General features: G+C 44.7%; 1 protein-coding gene across 3 annotated transcripts in view; it reads right to left on the reverse strand.

The window, feature by feature from the left end:
• Positions 1-20,207, reverse strand: part of LOC126547616 (cytochrome P450 4V2-like) — a 54,932-nt gene that overhangs the window by 31,142 nt on the left and 3,583 nt on the right. For all 3 annotated transcript variants that reach the window (XM_055063330.1, XM_055063328.1, XM_055063329.1), the window contains exons 2-3: positions 1,473-1,582; positions 447-535 (exon numbers count right to left, since the gene is read on the reverse strand). In XM_055063330.1, coding sequence (XP_054919305.1) covers positions 447-535; positions 1,473-1,582 — 199 coding nt within the window. The remainder of the gene's footprint in view (positions 1-446; positions 536-1,472; positions 1,583-20,207) is intronic.

The raw sequence follows: 20,207 nt of genomic DNA on the forward strand, positions 1-20,207 counted from the left end.
AGCAATATGAAGCGCCTTACTTTCATTTCACTGTGGCATTTATTTGTTGCGGTTAATAGCGTACCATGTGACGTTGCGAATGGTAATCTGAGCGAATAGCATTGAATTACGAGCACAAGCCACTGGCGGTGAAAGGAGTTAGTGCGATTGGCACTGCAAGTAGCCGTAAGTATAAGGGGGAAAAAGTGTGCTCGAAATTGCCATGGTGGTCAACGCATCTTTCCAGGTGCACGTGTGGTGCTACGATTAAGGTAGACTGGAGACTGAAACTAGCACTACAGCAATTTCAGCTGGAGCTTTGCAAGACATCGGTCAAGTACAGTGGGTGATTTTGGTTAGTAAGCTAATGTGTAGTATTTTTAGTGCACCATCCCACGTTTTTATCACCTTCCATTGCTTGCAATGACAAAAGAAAATTATAATGATGATTGCAGGAAGTCACTTACATCATCAAGAGGCTCTTATGACCAAGCCACGGCTTTAGGAACTTGTACAGGAAAGGCTTGTCAGACTTCAATTTGCCCGTGAGAACAGTCTGGCATAAACAAGAAAGGACAGAGAAGAGAAAACCCCGTGTAGACATTTAGTAAATGTATACCAGCAGAAAAAAAACACTAAGACGTCGTATACGTAAAGTGCAACCTCAATTTATTTCAGTGTATTACCAACTGGCCTGAATTCCCACCCACTTCTTTTTAATTTCAACATCACTGAGCTCTATCAGGGCCGCACTCGAGATGTAAATCTAGGGCTATTTTTAAAGCGATAGGTTGCTTTGGCTCTTGCTGACAATTTGCTGCTGGCTGGCCTAGTCGACAACTTGAGTCCCTCGGTATGTGCCACTGGGTGTGTGCCCGAACAGGCAACTCTGACTCTGCGTATGGGATATCGGTATGTGCCCGTCATTGGGCCAGTGCCCGAGAATGGGTGTACCAAGGTGAGACTTTCACTCACTTTGGATGTGCGTCGGCCGATCTCGCCCAATGAAAACCGCGAGGAGAGCAGGGAGACGATAGAGAGGGCGCAGTTGGAGAGAGGGAGGGGAGCAAAGCACTTGATTCTTTGGCGCGCATGCGGTTGACGCCGCGCACTAGGAGAGGAGGAGGTGATCATTGGGACGAAGTTTCAGCCGGAATACTACAGGGATAGTGGGTGTTGCTGCAGTTTCATCTGGGGTGCTGTGATGACAAAGTGTACTGGCTCTTGCTATCACATAGGCATCGCAATCACCCTCATCGGAAAGCTACTGTCGGGAATCGAGCCCGTGACGTCGCTCTCTACAGCACAGCGCTATAAGCATTGAGCCATCTTCAGATGCGATTTGTTCTATAACTGCTGACTCAATATATTGTCTCATTTTGGGATCCCTGAGAAGGGCGTAGGATTCTTGAATTGAGTGCCTGTATATCAGCAGTGTAGACTGTATAATAGAGTCTTCATATGAGGAAAAACAAAAGTAGAAAAATATTCACCTGCACAGCATCAGGCGTGTGTATTCCCACGACAGGAATGATGCCCAGGTACGCCTTGAATGTCTTGCCTTCGTACAGTTTGGACAGTTCAGTAATGACGCTGAAGATAACTGGAAGCGATGAAGGACAGTTGACGTTGCACACAGTTAAGTTGTAGTACAAATATAGTAAAGCATCAGACCCTGAACCACGGTACAGCAATGCTAATCCCGAATACACACAGTTGTCCAGCGATGGACATCTCTTGTCACGACCTTTCCATCTGACGAACTTTCCATCGAGTTTCCGACCATTCTGCTCAGCCGCCATCTTGCTCGAGCAGCAACGTCGCCTGCATGATTTTTTACTTTGATACTCTCTTCGCGAAGCTATCTCTTATGCCGGCTTCGTCAGAATTGGAACGATACTTAAGATGGCCGCTGACTGCTTAGCTGTCCATCTAGCCGCCTGACAGAAGTATGCGTAGCTACTAGTCGGAATTGTAAAGTTTACCTGAATAAATTGCAATCGTCATAAGGAGTAGCTGAATCTTGAAAAATCGCCAAAGTACTGGTTGAGGAGCTCTAGAGTGTGTCCGAAACATATTGTATTCTAGAGGAGCCAGACACTGAACTTGGCAAGTTTCGAAAACTTTTACTGCCGTGGCGAGTGCCGAGATACGAGAAAATGCTTGAAATTCATGACGTCACACTGGTATGCTCGCGCTGGTGTCTCAGCGCGAAGTTCAAGACACAAAAGTTGAGCTTTCATTTCCTGTTCGGTTAATGAAACTCTTGCCACGATACTAACGAAAATAGAGTTTTGAAAGGTTTGTTTATCGATCCAATCTGAGTGTCTCATTTTCATTAGACTGGTCAGAACTGGCCCTTTCGCCAATAAAGCCTATTAACTATTAGTTCAAGTCTCTTTAGTGTCCCTTTGAAAGTCGTTCTTGTTAAGGAATTCTGGCGCGTTTTTTTACTCACCGACGAGTAGCCGCAATGCATATCTGCTACAAGCCAGTCAAGCACGTGCATGTGGCCATTCGTTCGTTCGCAGTAGCTTTTCCGAAAGTGTGTTCGTCCCGTGTCTCAATGTCACTGCGACTCACACGCAGCGACAAATAACGAAGTTATTCGCGTTCACACCGGGTCTAGAAGTGCAGGCAGTATAGGCGTTTCCCTGTCGCCTTCACTGATAATATCTTCGCTACAACGACTAACCGGAGCTTGTGCTTACGAATCGGTCTAGCGTAGCAAACAATATGTGGGTTGTTTCCTGCGCTATAGCGGTGCGTGAGCACGAGGGAGAGAGTATTTATAACTTTACCGGTCATAATTTTATGGTGTTCACAATTTACAAGCTTTTTCGTTCGTAATAGAGTCGTTGGTCATTAGTCCTTCGCTAACAGCCGCGAGTGGCCGGCGCTTGTTCTTGCGAACCACTCTGCTGAAACGAATTAGTTGCTTCGCGAATTTGGCTTCTGATGCTGATCGTGCTCGTTCACGCAGCTGCAAAGTACTTAGCACCTATCCGTATCATTTGAACGACGTTAGCTGCAAAGATTTCATGTTAGGGTGTTGTGTCAACACAGTGTGCGTTGTGGCAAGTTTGAGGTTGAGATGTGCGATGCTTAACCGTTACCAAGAGAGAACGAAACAAGAAATCAGCGTGGAAGCTGCTGTAGTTTGACAGAAGTATGCGTAGCTACTAGTCGGAATTGTAAAGTTTACCTGAATAAATTGCAATCGTCATAAGGAGTAGCTGAATCTTCAAAAATCGCAAAAGTACAGTTTGAGGAGCTCTAGAGTGTGTCCGAAATTTCCAGATCACTGTGAGATAACGGCAGTAACTATCGGCTTGACACTTGTCTCTAGGACAAATAAATAATATTATTCAGCGGTTTGAGTAGACTAAGGCAGCGCGTCGAAGCAAGCGCAGGTGGATTTGCATGCGTCATAGTCGGAAGCGCAATTGCTGAGATTTAGTGAGCCTGACGATACGCCGACACGTGGGGACGGTTTTGTAGTGGAATGAGAAATGGTGGGACGCACGGAGTTGAGGAGAAGGGAGGAGGGGGAGAGACTGCGTGGAATTTTTTTGATAAACGGGGTAGTGATTTTAAGTTTTACAGAATTTTTAAAAATTGTCTGTATCAAATAGCATAATTCTCTTTGAGCTGGATTATTTGAAGACGCGCACACTCCTAGCACGAGAAATGGAGACACATATGTGACGAATTAACAAAAATACCTAATTAACTTCTTAAATGATTACATTACGGCACATGCTGCAACTTACGAATAGCAGTTGGTGAGTTTGCAAGATATATCCACTTGAAATGAATTTTCAGGAGACACCAGTACAAAATGCGGACAAAGAAGACGAAAACACACAATACTTTGTCAGCATCAGCTCCTGTTTTTGGGAAGTTTCTTACGGGATTTTTTGCTTGTGGGTGCCTAACTTAATCACCGACGGATCCGTGAAGTTTTGAGCTACAACTGGATACCAGGATGTTGCCAGTGAGCGGACGTTTTCAAATCTTACGGCTCATTTTCATTTCGACCGCGCCGCCGGTGGACCACAAGAGTTCGGGGCGGGAAACCGCTGCCGGCCTATTGGCCGCTCGGTGAGACATCTTCCTATGGAATACACTGTGCAAGGGGAGGAACTTCCCCCGACAATTTTGTAGAGGATTCCGGCTGGCAATTAACCAGCCAAAGACACCATTTGACGAAATCGTCGAAAGACAGGCCCAGCAATGGAGCTAGGCCTAGCGCGGTACCCAGGCAGAACGATCGTGGCAGGACCGGAGCTGGTGTCAAGAGCCGCATTATTCGTCGTGGAAGAATGCCGCCGCTTCCCGGGGATGTCATCAAAATTGAGATCAGAATGAGGGGTAGCCTGAATATATCCAGGATAGGTCCAACTGCGGTGGCTGATGCAATCAACCCCGCTGCTTGCGTCGATGATTCGAAGCATGAAGCGGACACGATCTGTCCTAACTGTCAAAAGAATATTGTCGTGGTCAACACCCCCGAAGAGGAGAATGCAACCAAGTATGTCAAGATCAAGAATATTTTGGTGGCGGGTCGTCTGCACAAGGTAGCGGCATACCGCACGGCACCGTTTGCTACGCGCAAAGGTGTAATACGAGACGTTGCCCGTTGTGACGGGCCAGAGGTGTTGCAGCGCAAAATTGTTAATGCAAGAAACCCCCTGGCGTTGGCAGCCAAGAGGATCAAGGATACCGACACCGTCATAATTGCCTTTGACGGATACCGGGTACCCAACTACGTCAGGTATGGCAATGCATTGGTCAGATGTACTTTATATCGTAAGCAGATCGACATCTGCTACGTTTGCGGAAGGCTCGGCCATCGTGCGGCCGTATGTCCGACGCCCAGCGAAGCCATATACAGAAGATTTGGAGCCTCGAACCTAGACGAGCAGCATCAGTGCATGCCTAAATGAAAGTTGCGCGGCGAGAGTCATCTCACGGCAGGGAAAGAATGCAGAGAACGCTATAAAATCCCATACGTCGTTCCACGTCGTCGAAAAGAACGAGCCAGAGCCGAAAGTAGCCGGATGAGAAGCCCTACCCCGGATTACCGCGGTGCCGAGCTCCAGTTCCCGGAGCTCGACCAGCATCACCCCCCGCAATTAGCCCACGAGGGAGGTCGCCGCCACTCCAGATCGCATTCCAGGGGTCCCCACCATTCCAGGAATTTATGCCCGAGCCGTTCCTGTGTTCGCTCCAGGGGACGATCTGCTTCTGTGGGTCGCTTCGAGCCCAGAAGCCGATCCAGGTCCAGATCCAGAATCAAGGGACACCATCAGCAGCAGCAGGTCGTCCACAAGGAGGGCCGCCTCACTTGGGTAGATCGGGTCCGTGAAGCACCATGGGAGGCGATGTTGAGGTCGCTGCCAGAGCGAGATGATAGTTTGGAAAAAATCACGAGATTAGAGTGCGAGAACGCGGCCATGAGAGAGAACATTCATAGGCTAATGGCTGAGATAGCAGAAATTAAGGGCGCTAGCAACTCGTAACCCACCGCTGCCGTCAACGCGGAAATTCTGGAAGTCCCGATGTCCGAAGGTAGCGACGGGTCACGACCCCCGAAGAAGGGGGCAGTAGCTTGCGATCAGGAGAACGTGCCGCGTAAAGCTAAATCACAGGTGCACGAGATGTTAACCGCTCTCAGCGAAAATATGAAACAGTTAGGTGATAGATCACTGAGATGCAAAGCAAGACGACGACGTTAGAAGCAAACACTAACCAGCGGTTGGGCAAAATGGAATCCTTTCTCGACTTTGTTGTGGGCCCGGTAGCGCCATCGAACCCACCGATACGTCTTTCTGACCCAGCAGCTAGCAATGTAGCAACAATTTTAGCCCCACCTAGGATCGGTGTCCAGCTCGTAAGAGATGGCTCCGCCCCTTGAGACGTTCCAAATTTGGCAGTGGAACTGTAGAAGCTTCTCTAAGAAGAAAGCTCCCCTACAGCAATATCTACGCAGTTCTGAAAGGATGTCCCAGGTTATCTTATTACAGAAAACCCTCTCGCCTGGCATCTCGATGACTGGGTTTTGCTCGGTCGCCTTGCAGTCAGAGGGGAGGGGGCTATGTACTCTCGTTAGTAAGAAACTCACTCATGTAGCACATGATCTCAGAATGACTGGTAGTAATATTGAGTATGACATGGTAGAGATGATACCTGGTCGGGTCAACCGAGGCAGCATATATGTTAACATCTACAGTAGTCCTAACGATAGAAGGCAGCGGTTTAAGAGACTGCTCCGCAAGGCAGTAGACCTGGCAGACTCAAGCCCTCTTATTGTCGCAGGGGACTTTAATGCCCCGCTTCATGTCTGGGGTTGTAAATATAATACCAGTAAGGGTGGGCACCTCTGGCAGAATGCCATGGATCTGGACCTGACGCTGATCACTGACCCTAACTTTCCGACCCGAATAGGGATATCCACGTGTAGAGACGCTATCTCCTGATCTCATCTTTGTGAAGAACGTGAGTGAGGCCAAATGGAATAACTTAGTTGAGAACCTTGGTAGTGACCATTATATTTGTGAGGCCCAGCTTCCCATCGTGGGTAAAAAACAGCGCCAATTCTCGTACACGGACTTGGATAAATTCCGCAATCTTCGGGAGGAGAGGCCTCCCTCAGATTCCCGACCTACCATAGAGCAATGGATGGGTCATGTCCAAGAGGACGTTCGGCGTGCAACTTCTAAGGTCTGCACTGACCTTCCTCTTGAGAAAATGGACAGTAGGTTAGCCCATCTGTTAGAGGACAAACAGTCCTTTCTCAACAGATGGAAGTGTCGACGACTTAATCGTAGGCTACGCAAAAGGATATCTGAGATTAACAAACACAGTGAGGTGCATTGTATCACCCTCTCTTAACAGCAGTGGGACGAGGCTTGCAATTCCATAGACGGCCAAATCCGTAATGGCCAAACTTGGAACTTGCTTAAACATCTGCGTAACGAGACCAATAATCAGAGGCATGTCATTCGTAGAACCATACATGAGACCGCACGAATGACCTCTGAGGAGGAGTTAATTCGCACGCTTGCTGACAAATATCTCCCAGTCGGATCAGGGTGGTCTCCTGCACATCTCGATTACCAGGGCCAGGCCAATTCCTACCTGGATGCAGAGTTTGGCGTTGAGGAGATTCGTAGGACTCTACATGGACTCAATGGTAGATCTGCACAAGGGCCGGATAGCATCTCCAACAAGACGTTGTGAAATCTGGACGACCTATCAAACGCATACCTCACAGATGAAATTAATGAAATTTGGAGGAATAGAACCGTGCCATTGCCTTGGAAGACTGCTCTCGCAGTACTCATCCCCAAACCTGGCAAGACACCTAGCGTTGGCAACTTGAGGCCCATCTCGCTTACATCCTGTGTGGGTAAGGTAGCGGGACATGCGGTCCTCAATCGACTTTCCCTGTTCTTGTAAAATAACTACATTTGCCCCCATAGTAGTACGATTCAGAGCAGGCCTATCCACCCAGGATACTATGAAACTGATTAAGCATCAAATCATAGACAACGACACTAGCGACACTCGGGGCCATTTTAGGACTTGATCTTGAGAAGGCCTTCGACAACGTTCTACGTTCGCATATCCTAGCATCGATACGTCGGCTCAATCTGGGTGAGAGGTTCTACAAGTATGTTAGATCGTTCCTCTCGGATAGGAAGGCTACCCTCCGCGTGGCCGATCTCGAATCCCAACTGCTGGAACTTGGCGAGAGGGGCACGCCACAGGGGGCAGTCATTTCCCCCTCTTTATTTAATATAGCCATGGTCCGCATTAGCAGAAAGCTTCTCGAGCTTGAAGGCATCAAACACAATATGTATGCTGATGTTATAACCATATGGCGCACAGGGGGCAATGATCGTCAGGTTGAGGGAGCCTTACAGGAGGTCATGGACACTATCGCAACCTATCCCGAACCCACTGGTCTCAGATGCTAGCCCTTGAAGCCGGAACTCTTAGTGTGTATTCCCAAGAAACGCGGCCCAAGGCCCAAGGGGTGGACATCGTTAGTAGGCAGAGACATTAACCTATATACAAGAAACGGTTGCCGCATAGCCAGAGTCGATTCAATCAAGGTCTTGGGCATGATCGTTGAGTCAGGGGGTACAAATGGCAAGACTATAGGCAAGCTAACTGCTAAAACTGAAAGTGCCATTAGTTTAGTTCGGAGGGTATCAAATCGGCATCATGGGCTCAAGGAGGATAACCTCATTCGACTAATGCATGCCTTCGTTCTGTGCCACTTTACATACGTGGCAGCCATGCATCGATGCAAACGCGCAGAGCGAGATAAATTGAATGCACAGCTTAGGAAGATTACTAAGCGGCTTCTCAGGTTACCCGTATACACTTGTACAGAACGCTTAATGCAGCTTGGGATTCATAATACTCTGGAAGACATTGCAGAGGCCCAGGAGCGCGCACAGCTAACTCGCCTCACTACAACGAAGGCAGGGAGATCCATCTTGCAGGAACTCGGATATCACCCCGATAGAGTAGCGAAGGAGTTCTCTAACCTTCCTCCGTCGATTCGTGAGAACATTACGGTGGCGCCCATGCCTAGGAACATGCTCCCCGATCATAATCATGGTAGAAGGAAGGGAAGGACGACCGATGTCCTTAGGCAAATACACGATGATCAGTGACAGGTCAGCTTTGTGGATGCCGCTTCTTGTAAGGGACGTCGGGCGTTCACCATCGTCGCTGTCGATGGTCGGAAAGGAATTACCAATGCTGCCTCGGTTCGGACGAGGGACTCCTAAATTGCTGAACAAATGGCTATTGCACTAGCCCTGCTGGATAGCTCACGGAATGTCATCTATAGTGATTCAAGGTCTCCAGTTAGAGCATTTGAGAAAGGCACCGTTTCCAAACAGGCCCTCGGACGTTTGGAGGGGCAAGGCAATTACGCACCACTTCATTTATTGGTTTGCCGCACATCAGGGTCAGATAAAGGGTGCTCCTCCCAACCTCAACGAGCAGGCTCACAGGGACGCGCGCGAACTTGCCCGCCGCGCTACCCACGAACAATCGGAAGCCGACTCCCCAGAGAACAGGGACACGCCCTGCACCTACAACGAAATTACTAAACACTACTACCTCAGCCGTAGAACATACTTCGTTCCTCATCCGCGGCTCAATAGAGCTCAAGCACTAACGCTCCGTCTACTACTACAAACGAATACGTATCCCAATCCCCGTCGATCTTACATAAAATGCATCCGGATACTTCCACTAATGGTACTTGCCGCAATTGTGGAAAAATAGCTACGTTAGAACACATGCTCTGGCGGTGTGCCCGGTCAGGCTCTACCATCGATGACAGCTCGGGAAGACGGGAGGCGGTTCTCCGCAGCCCTCTTCTTGCTGACCAACTCTGGGCTGTCCAGCAGGCCCACGATGCGGCCGAGAGGCTCGGCCTTCCGGTTCCCACGTGGGAGCAGCCCGCTTCGTGAAGACTCACGATCTGCAGGTCTTCAATAAAGTTTGACCAGACTATACCGTACCAGTTTCAAGATACTGTTTCCCAAAGTGTGGGAAGAAATATATGAGTGTTCCAGTTACTTTTGCTTTAGAATGAATAAAGAGACAGTTTGTGAAAAAAAAGAAAGTAAATGGAACGAGACTGCATTTGGTGCGGCGAGTTTGAGGGCCAATATTTCTTAACTGGTGTCATTTTGGAAATTAATTCCAAGTAGATACGACTAGAAAACTCATCGGCTGCAATTCGTAAATTGCAATACGTGCCTTATAGTAATCATTTAAGTAGATAATCACAGCTTTTTTGTTAATTAATTGAGCACATGTTTCCACTTTTCTAGCAAGTAATGCCCGCTTCTCTGAATAACCTAGCTTAACGACTAGAATTATGTTATCTGCAACAGGCAACTTTTTTTAATAATTCCCTAAAAGACAAAAGTGATCATCACATATGCTTACCAATGGTTGCATCAATATGCGAGAGTCTCTTTCCTATGTCTAATCAGATTGCCCCGAGAAGCAGCGACAGCGTAACGGACACATCTTGACGAAAATTCCTGTCCTCTGTGCAGATATCGCAACGAATCAATCTACCCAATGTGTCGACACGTGGAAGGCAACCAGGCGCCGCCAGAAGGAGCTACCTGTGATCCCGCGGTGTTCGCTCACTCCCCCAAATGCCATTTACAAAGCTACCGACTTCGGCAGGGATCCATTAGCCGCAGCGACAGCGCAACGGACTCACCTTGACGAAAATTCCTGTCCTCTGTGCAGGTATTATCTTCTGGTATTATTTTCTCAGTTATCCCTACTATACAGTTCGCTGTCGCTGCTGCTATCCCAGTGCAATTTTATCGGAGTGCTTACATTTGTGTCTGAGAGGGACCTGCTAGGATATGCCTACGAATGCCGCGCTCGCGAGAAAAGAATTGAGGAAATCGAAGGGAAACTCAGCAAGGAGACTGATCGCTTGGCTAACGGTGTCTTCGGCAAGGTTTTGTTAAGGATGCAGTTTTCAGGGATTGATGTTAAGGAGCTCAAAAACGAGATTGATGATTTCAAACAGAGTATGGAAATCTTGAATGGCTTTGTCGACACATTACGCTCTGAAAAGGCTGTGCTCGCTCCCCGACAACAAAAAACTGAAGTGTGACAAGCGCGCTCTTGAAGAAGGTCGAATAACTCAAACAGTACTCGAGAATTAACAACGTAGAAATTAAGGGCATTCCCTGCACGCAGGGAGAAAACTGCATAGCTATGTTGCAGAAAGTAGGGGAAAAAATTGAATGCCCTCTTACTTTTTCCGAACTTGGCATTGTGCACCGTGTTCCCACGAAAGTGAAGGGTTAAAAAAACGTAACTGCTCGGTTCTGCTCGTTTAAAGACAAACGAATTCATCAGTAAGGAACGTAAAGCTAAGCTATGTCTCAGCGTTCTTGTCATCACAGCCGCAATCAATAGCGCAGTCTACGTAAATAATCACCTGATGCCGAAAAACAAGTCACTATTCACCAAGCTTCTGGCTCAAAAGAAAGCCAACAATTGGGAGTTCCAGTAGAGTGACAATTGTCTTATGAAGGCCACGGAAACTTCCGATAGCCAAGTCTGCCGCATTGCCAGCGAATCCGACCTCTCTTTTATCATCTAGACACACCTTTTTTTCTTTCGTTTATTACTGATTTTGAACCAGTATGTCATCGTACATATCACCAACTGATTCATAACAATTTCTATCCAACAGTTCATGCTCGCTTATTCATTTCAACGCGTGCAGTATGCGAAATCATTATGATGCTATTCAGATTCTTCTTTCTACGTTGACCAAATCATTTTCCATCATTTGTGTCGCAGAAACTGGGCTCTTGACGATGACAAAGATGTATTCTGCTTCCCCAATTACACATGAGAATACACACAAAGGTAATCAAGTAGCCATGGCGGAGCAGCCATCCATGTTTCGGCAAACTTAGCATTCAAACGACGGCATGATCTCGCACTAAATTTATATAACTGTGAGACTGTTTGGGTAGAATTCGATCATTCGTTCTTTAACATTGACAGCAGGAATTTTATTTTTAGTTGCATTTATCATTCACCTTCCACTTCCATCAGCAATTTCTGTAGTGCTTTAGATAATGTATCAAAATCATTATCATCTGAAAACAAGAACGCGATAATTATGGGTGACATGGACGTAAATTTGAATGACACAACGTCCATTAACTGCACAACATATTCCAGCTGGTATCATAGTTTCGGGTATTAATGACTAATAACTTAACCAATACGTTACTCTCACGATGGTGGAAGCCTACTGATTGATCACGCATTATCTAACCTTTTAGTCCCGCCCGAAGCAGGCATTCTTACCAGTGACATCAGAGACCATTATCCCATACTTCTGAAGAATAATTCTATTCATTTTGCTCGCACCGTATTCTACTACAAACTTGTTCTCGACAAACAAAAAAAAAGATTAGAATCCGTAACAGAGGTAGACTGGTTCACAGTAGAAGAAACGAATGACCCGCAACACGCTTCCTCGCGCTTTTTGTCCATACTTTTAAAAAACTTCCATTTCTATTCCCACAAGAAAAAAATGCAAGAAGGTACTAGCGTCCCCGCAAAACCCGCGCATGGCTTACTGATAGATTGCTCAAAGCAATGTGAAGACGCGAGAATCTTAAAAACAAAAAAAACAAACAAAAAACAGCTGTTTAATGTTACATTGATATCCCGGTACAAGAAATACTGTAACTGTATCAGCGCACAGCTGAAAAAAGCAAAAAGAGGCTACTTTGAACAAAAAATGTTTGAGTGTGGGAACAACCCTATAGAAATTCGAAAATAGTAAATTATTTCCTGAATAGAAACAGCAACCACGAAAACCGTAACTAGAATAAACCACAGTGACAGTGAATATTCCAACCCTCGTGACCTTTCAGAAGTCTTCAGTCACTTCTTTTTCTCGAACTCAGCTTTGGACAAGGTTTTTGATTACCAATTGACACAGCTCCCGCATTCCTTTTACATGTTTCCTACTACTCCCGATGAAGTGATCTCTGTAATTAATAACATAAAAATCACAAGTGCCAGTATCGACGATATTAGGCCATGCCATGTAAAATTAATTGCCTATCTGATATCTCATATCCTTGCCCGTGTTAATAATTTAATATTTAAAATGCGGACATTTCCTCGTGAACTCAAGCGCGCCAAAGTTACGCCAGTTTTTAAAAAGGGAGGTCGTCCATTATTAACAATCTACGGACGCATCTGCGTGCTGCCATTCTTCAGTAAAGTAATCGAGAAACTAACTGCGAAACGCCTAACAAATTATCTCAACAAATTTAATATTCTTACGCGTTATCAGTTCGGTTTTTGATCAGGGTATTCTACAGATCTCGCTCTAATATTTATCAGATTATCTAAAGGAAGCTATTGATGATGGTAGCTATGCCCGCTCTAATTTTGTTGAGTTAACTGAAGCCTGACACTATAGATCGCCAGATACGCTTTCTAAAACTAGAAGCAATGGAAACATCTGGTCCTGCCTTGCTACTAATCCGCAGTTACCTCCATAATAGAAACCATGTGGTCAGCGGTTCCGGTACCTACTTAAAGCAAAAAATGTCTAATATGGGGGTACTACAAGGGTGCACTTTGGGCCACTGTTGTTTTTAATTTATATTAATGACGTGCCTAATTTCATCACGCACTGTAACTGTTTGCTGTATGCTGAGGATACTTCAATATTTAACTCTGATGAAAGCATGAACTGCCTAGTAGATAAACAGTGCGGACCTTCGCAACATATTAGACTGGAGTAAATTAGATTACAATTTATTCCAGCTCAAACTAAATTCATTATCTTTACGTCGCATCAACGATCATTAGTTCCTGTTCCTTCCATTTGTATGCCACAGTACTCCATCGAGGCTAGTGATGACTGCATGTATTTGGGTGTCAGACTAGATAAAAACTTAAAATTTCATCACCACATCTCATACGCAAAGAGGAAGATGTCCTATGGTGTACGCATCCTCATTCGAGCTTGTCCCTTTTTTCACGTTCTATTCTCCTATCACTGTATTATGCATTCATTCATTCATATATCAACTACTGTATAATTAGATGGGGTAATACATACAGTACTCAGCTTGCGCCATTACAAATCGTCCAGAATAGAGCAATCAAAACAATAAGTTTTAGCTTATGCCACACCAACGCCAAACAATTATTACAAGCCAATAATATCCTCACTATGTCCGACATAATTAACTATAATCAATGTATCTGCTTATGTAAGCATATCAACAATCGATTCCCCTTTTCTTTCATCCCGTGTTCTTCTCTAGATAACAATAACAGTACAAGATTTGCTCTTAAGAACCTCATCTTACCCATATTCCAAAGTAACTACGGCAAGAAAACTGTTTATTTCAGTGCTTTTTTATAATGGGGGGGGGGGGGGGGGGAACTCACTACCATTTGTGTGAAAATTAAGGACGATACACTAATTTATTGCAGAATTCAAAAGTTTCCTTTGAATCAACCCAGTCTTACATAACATTTTTATGTACATGCCACATAATGCATGCATTTTTGTTTCCATTGGTAAATTCCATAGTTTATTACATAATGCTTATTGATTACGTATGAACTGTTCAAACATGCCCAATTCGTTCATATTTAATAAGTTGCTTAATTATTTTAATTCATGCACTACTCTTTTTATACTTACTGCTTTTCTAATTTGCCTTTCTATACTTACTGCCTTTCTAATAAGAACCACAAAATGTTAATTATTGAAATTAATGTACCCGAAATTTCATGGATTGCTAATAGTGTCTGCCAGAATTCGTTTTACATTTCTTAGAAGTGTCCCTCCTTGCTTGCCTTTATCTCTTTTAATTCCGCGAAGCAGCTAAACTTAAATGAGAACTGCTGTGGCAACGTTCTACATCTCTGTCCTTTGTCTTAGCAATGTGGAAACTGTTGCCGTCATCCGTAGCAACGTTCACAGACCACCATCCTTTATTTCTTTATCTCTGGTCGCACACAAACGCAGCATCCTTTCCGATAACATAGCGCAGCTTCAACTTTTCCATTGGAGACTACGTTGGCTAGTACCATTATCTTGAAAACGCTAGCTTGTCGTTCATTCATGGTCCGGTTAATGTTGATTGAGGGGATAATTTGTTTACGAAAATCACTGAAGCTTGCATGCTCATATTCATAACTGCGAATCTGCTCTAAAAACCAAAGTTCCCTCATTGGTTTTCGAAAGAACTAAAGAAATGACAACCATTCCACTGACCACAGTCAAAGCTCTCAAACAAAAAGCAAAGTGCTTTCGCTGCCATTCCAGTTTCACAGATGGAATGGTTATCATTTTCGTTCAGCATCGCGGGGACGTTCTTCGTCGGTGGTCGTTTCGCGCCGGCTCCATTTACATTCTCATTGCTGTGCCCGCCGGTGCTCCTCGTACGCATGTTGTTCTTCTGGAGTACGAACGATACGTGTCCGCCCCATCGATAACGCAGATGTTTTTAGCGGCGATACCTCTCCTGCTTATATACTGCGATAACCTTGAGGTCACGCTATTTTTCACGGCGAGCGTTCTAAGCTGTTCCGAATTTTGACATCTGCGCCGTCTCACTGCACCCGTACATGATCACACACAAAGCAAACGAAACCCATTGTGTATGGGCTTGTTAGAAATCGCTAAGTCTGTTTTTGTTGCCGGACGCCGAAAAACTACAGAAGGTTAGTCATATACGGCTTTCGTTGTAAAATGACAATAAAACTGCAGAACCGTGTACACGGGAAAGTGAGGGAAACAGGCCTTGATAAGTGGAAACGTAAATCTAGGCACTGTCGTAGTCTTTGCAAATTTTGTTATGACGATGATCACTGCAACCACACTTAAGGTGTTGAAGGCAGCATGACACCTAATTCGAACTTTTTTCGTGCTACGTGCGCTTTTCATTCTTCTAAAGAGAGCGCTGAAGATGTATGTCTTGTTGATGAAAATGGCGATTTGTCTCGAACACTGCTGATGTCTTTGCAGAAGATTTCTGTACTGTATTTAGTGTAAAAGATGCTCCTACCTCAAGTAACCTTTATTCTCAGTCTGGCACGGCGTGTGTACGCTACCACTCAACGGAGACCTTGTTTTCAAGTGTATAAAACGCCTCAAAACTTCCTTTTCTTGTGGCTCTGATGGTATCGCGCCAGCGCTGCTTAAGGCGTACAGAAAAATATATGCTTGTCCCTATTCTCACAAGCATATTGAACAGGTCCCTAAAGTCTAGTACATTTTCAAGAGCTTGGAAGGGGGCAGGGTAATGCCTGTACACAAATCGGGTGCTATAAGTGCAATTACTAACTACCGGCCTATAGCTACCCTCCGCGCTGCGTCAAAAGCGTTTGATTCTGTATTGCATTCCCTGCATGCTGTTAGCGCTAAGACCATTTTGATAGATGATTGTGCAGAAAGGTGAGGCGTGCAGATAGGACACAAGAGAAGGGAAGTGGACAACACGAATGCCTAGATAGATGAACAGCATGGTTTTTGTATCAGGGCGCTCTACAACAACGAACTTGGTCGCATTTATGATCCATGCTTCCATTGTGGTAGATAATAGGGGCCCATTACACGCTCTTTACTTTTACCTGAGTAAAGCATTTGATGTAGTTTGCCATGAGCTCCTTATTTCATGTATAGTCCACGCTACGCTTATTACGACATACCTTCTTCTATCACTACCCTGCTATCGAATTACCTAAGCAATAGATCGAGCTTAGCAAGCATTAGTGGACAGAGTTCTATTAGCTATGAGGACAATAGCGGAGCTGCTCAAGGATCGGTTCTTGACCCTCTCCTCTTCTTTCTGTTCATAAATGACAATTCATCAACTATTCAACACTCATCAGTACTTTTACATGCTGACGACTTAAGGCTATTTAAGACTTTCGACAGTGTTCACGACTGCATGGACCTCTAAAAATATTTTTTTTTTACTCTCGAACTGGCGCAGAGACAAAAAGCTACTTTTAAATGCTTCAGAAACTGTGGTAATAAGTCAAATCCGGAAAACAAACCATGTGCGATTTCCATACGCCCTTCGGGAAGCTCCACTGCCCAGGGTCGATGAAATTAAAATACTCATGTGTATTTTAAAAAAAAAAAACGCTAAGCTTCTCTTCACGCGCTAAATATGCGAAACATCGAGCCCTTCGCGCTCTTGGGTATTGTTTGTCTTATCTCGCATAGCCTCCGCTTTCCTGTTGCCTTTGTGAAACTGTATCTACTCTGACTTCCACTACTAGAGCATGCCTCTGTAGATTGAGGCGGAACGTGCAAATCCAATTCTGACGTCATTGAAGGCGTACCAAATAAATTGATTTCTATTTCCAAGCACTGATTTTGCCGTTCTGGCGACTATAGTTCAGTCCTCTCAAATGTGCCTCGACTCACACCTCTAAAATCAAGACGTATTAAATCAGACCTTTAGTTGCTTAAAAATCAAGGTGGTCCATGGCATTATACATTGCCGAAAGCTTCTTAATCATGTGAAATTTTTTCGTGCCGCGAAAGTATACCAGACAACATTCCACATCTTCTGCCCGGCCTTGCTGCATTAGACACTGTCCTATGGCTCGACTTCAAAGAACATGCAATAAGTATTCTGCCTGTATTGACATATTTCAGAGTTCATTGCCTGTGTTTCGTATAAATGCCGATAATCATGTCGTATAGTTAACCCCTTTTACGCCCGCCTCCTAGTTTTCTGTTTCCCCATTTGTATCTGTATCTCAGATCATGCTGTCTACCGCATTTGTCTTCTATGTACATTTTGTCTCACGTATTACTTTTTAAGTGAACCAGTACGGTAGCTGTTCCTGGGCACTGTAATAAACATTTGATTGATTGATTCGTTGATTCATTCATTCACTGTATTATTAAGAAGAAAGACGCTTTAGCACGAGCAAATACTATCCCACATAAAAAAGAAAAAATAATAATACAGAGCATGAAGAACACACGCGAGTCATTTTGTTTGTCTTGCTTTGTATGCTATAATTTGTGGCCTGGGACTAATAGTGTTTGGCAAGAAGCTGCGATGCGAATGAGGCTAGAGGCACAGCGACTGCATAGCTGAAACAAGGCTCGCGTCATGTATGATTGCTTCTTACTTGAAGAGACAAATAATACGAAGAGATGAATGTTGGGAGACATAACCGGAGCAATGCCTTTTGGCTACGTTCGCTCCTCCACCCTACACACAAAGGGTGAAGTCTGACTACATATCGATGAACACGGGTTTCTGGAACATGTGTGTTCAAAAGAGCAATGTCACGTTGTGAAAGACGATCGCACAGGCCAGTCGATCTTAAAAACCGCATAACGCCTTTGGAATCTTGCGCGCCGTTGAAATGCGAAGTCTTTATTCACGCACCTTGTCTTATAGACGAAGGACACCCACCGTTGTCGCTTAGTGGTTGTGGCGTTGCGCTGCTAATCACGTTGTCGTGGGGTCGATTCCCAGCCGCGACGGCCGCGTAAATAAAAAAAAAGCTCGTGTACGTAGATTCAGGCGCACAAACCCCTTGATGGTAAAAATTAATCCGGAGTGCGCCCCTACGGTGTGCCTCGTAATCATCGTTGTTTTGACACGTAAAATCCCAGAGCTTAATTTTTTTCTAGACAGAGGCTTGTCGTTCAGTCGTGCGAATACGATGGACAGCGATTGTCACTGTGGAGCAAACTCACTGTGGAGCAAACGCTGCCTGTGGTCTCGACGAGACCACAGGCAGCGCACACAGTGATGCCCGTCATTTCGATGCGAGCAAAGCGTAACTCTTGTAAACGCAACTCCAAGCTACAGCCTGCAGGGTAGATATGTATCGCGATGAGAAAGTCCGGGCTGGAGGTCAAAGCTGTAGATCGATGTAGATGTGTATTACTCTCATAATATCACTCCCGTGTATTTACTTGTATTACACATGAGTTCTCGCCTTATATCTTTCTGTTACTTCCTGCCATGGCATGTCGGGGGCCGCAGACCTCGTCAAGCCTGAACACGGCTATTTGTATGCGTCCACCACAGCGTCCATTTTATATTGAAATAAAAGTTAATTAATTGATCGATAAACACGGGGGCAGAGGGTGCCATGTGTGGGCAAAACTTGGGAAATTCCACTACTCTAATAATAACGAACATACCTATCATATCCATTGCAGCCGCTGAGCCCAGAACGTTTTATTTTTTTGTTGATTGGTTGACTTTATTTTTTTCTTTTGCAACATAAAATTTGCACACACTAGGTGGACGCTTAGCCCTAGGCTAGTTTGGGTCCAAAAAGAGCTTTTTTTGTTACAATGGCTATTTAGCCATGGTAAACAACATTGAACAAAATCAAATATACAATCAACAAATATCAAATCATCAGGTTCATCAGCGATAAAGCAAACAATTTTGATGAAACATGAAATCGAACATGAGACCAATCAATTTTTATCAAATTTAGCATAAACTCTAAACTATATTTAGTATTTCTTTATGTTAACAGTTAGTCTGTTATCTGATAACCAATGGGCAATATTTTTTATTTCGGCGTTTGCTTTCACCTCAATATCATCTGGATTATTAGCAGTAATTATAACACACGTATCGTCAGCATACATCAGCAGGTTAGAAGATTCCAATATGTGCGGCAAGTCATTCACATATAAGGTAAAAAGCAACGGTCCGAGCACCGACCTATGAGGAACACCGGTGCGCAAGTATCGCATAGAAGGCGTGATGGAATTCATTGCCACTGCTTGTTGACGATCCTGAAAGTAATTTGAAGGTAGCTCGAACACACCCCCACGAAAACCGCAGTTTGTTAATTTGTCTGGTAGTACACTGTGATCAACGGTATCGGAAGCTTTTTTTGAGATCTAAGAAAACTCCTGCTGACTTATTGTAATTTAGCGCTGTGTTTATTATTTGAGTAAGGGTCGTAACGACAGTGGAGGCAGAACAATTTGGTCTGAAACCGTGTTGCTGTGGAGACAACGCGTTATGCTTTGCAATATGTTTATGAAAACGGTTGGCAAGAAATTTTTCAAAGATATTGTAATTACACTCAAAACGCAGATTGGCCTTTAATTTGCCGGGTGAGAGCGATCGTCATTTTTGTATATGGGAACAACCTTTCCCGTTTTCAAACAGGATGGATACGCTGCTATTTCTGCTGAATGGTTGATGAGGCGGCATACAACTTATCCGAGAACATCGATATTCTCCTTAAAGGGACACTTAAAGCAAATATTAAGTCAAGTTAAAGTGATAGAGGAGTGCTCTAGAATCTCTAAGGCGTCGATATTATCGCGAACAGGGCCTTAATAATCAAGAAAATGGTGTAAATGCCGCACATAAGTAGACTCTCTCGGAACATTCAAGTATTTGCCCGATGACGAAAGCACTCCTCAGTTAAATTATGTTACTAGTACTCAACCAATCGCTGCAAAAAGCATCCTTGTATTGTATAATAAGACTAAATAAAATATGACTTGTCCACTTCTATTTTATTTTGTGAAAGAAGAACTAAATGAAATTACCCGCGACAACGGCGCGGGCAGTCGAAAGGTTTCGTTTTCGCTCGACTTTGCGCCGTCCACGCTTTCGCGTTTCAGTAGTTTCGTT

The sequence above is a fragment of the Dermacentor andersoni genome, chromosome 1 (genome assembly GCF_023375885.2).
Source record: "Dermacentor andersoni chromosome 1, qqDerAnde1_hic_scaffold, whole genome shotgun sequence".
NCBI lineage: Eukaryota > Metazoa > Arthropoda > Arachnida > Ixodida > Ixodidae > Dermacentor > Dermacentor andersoni.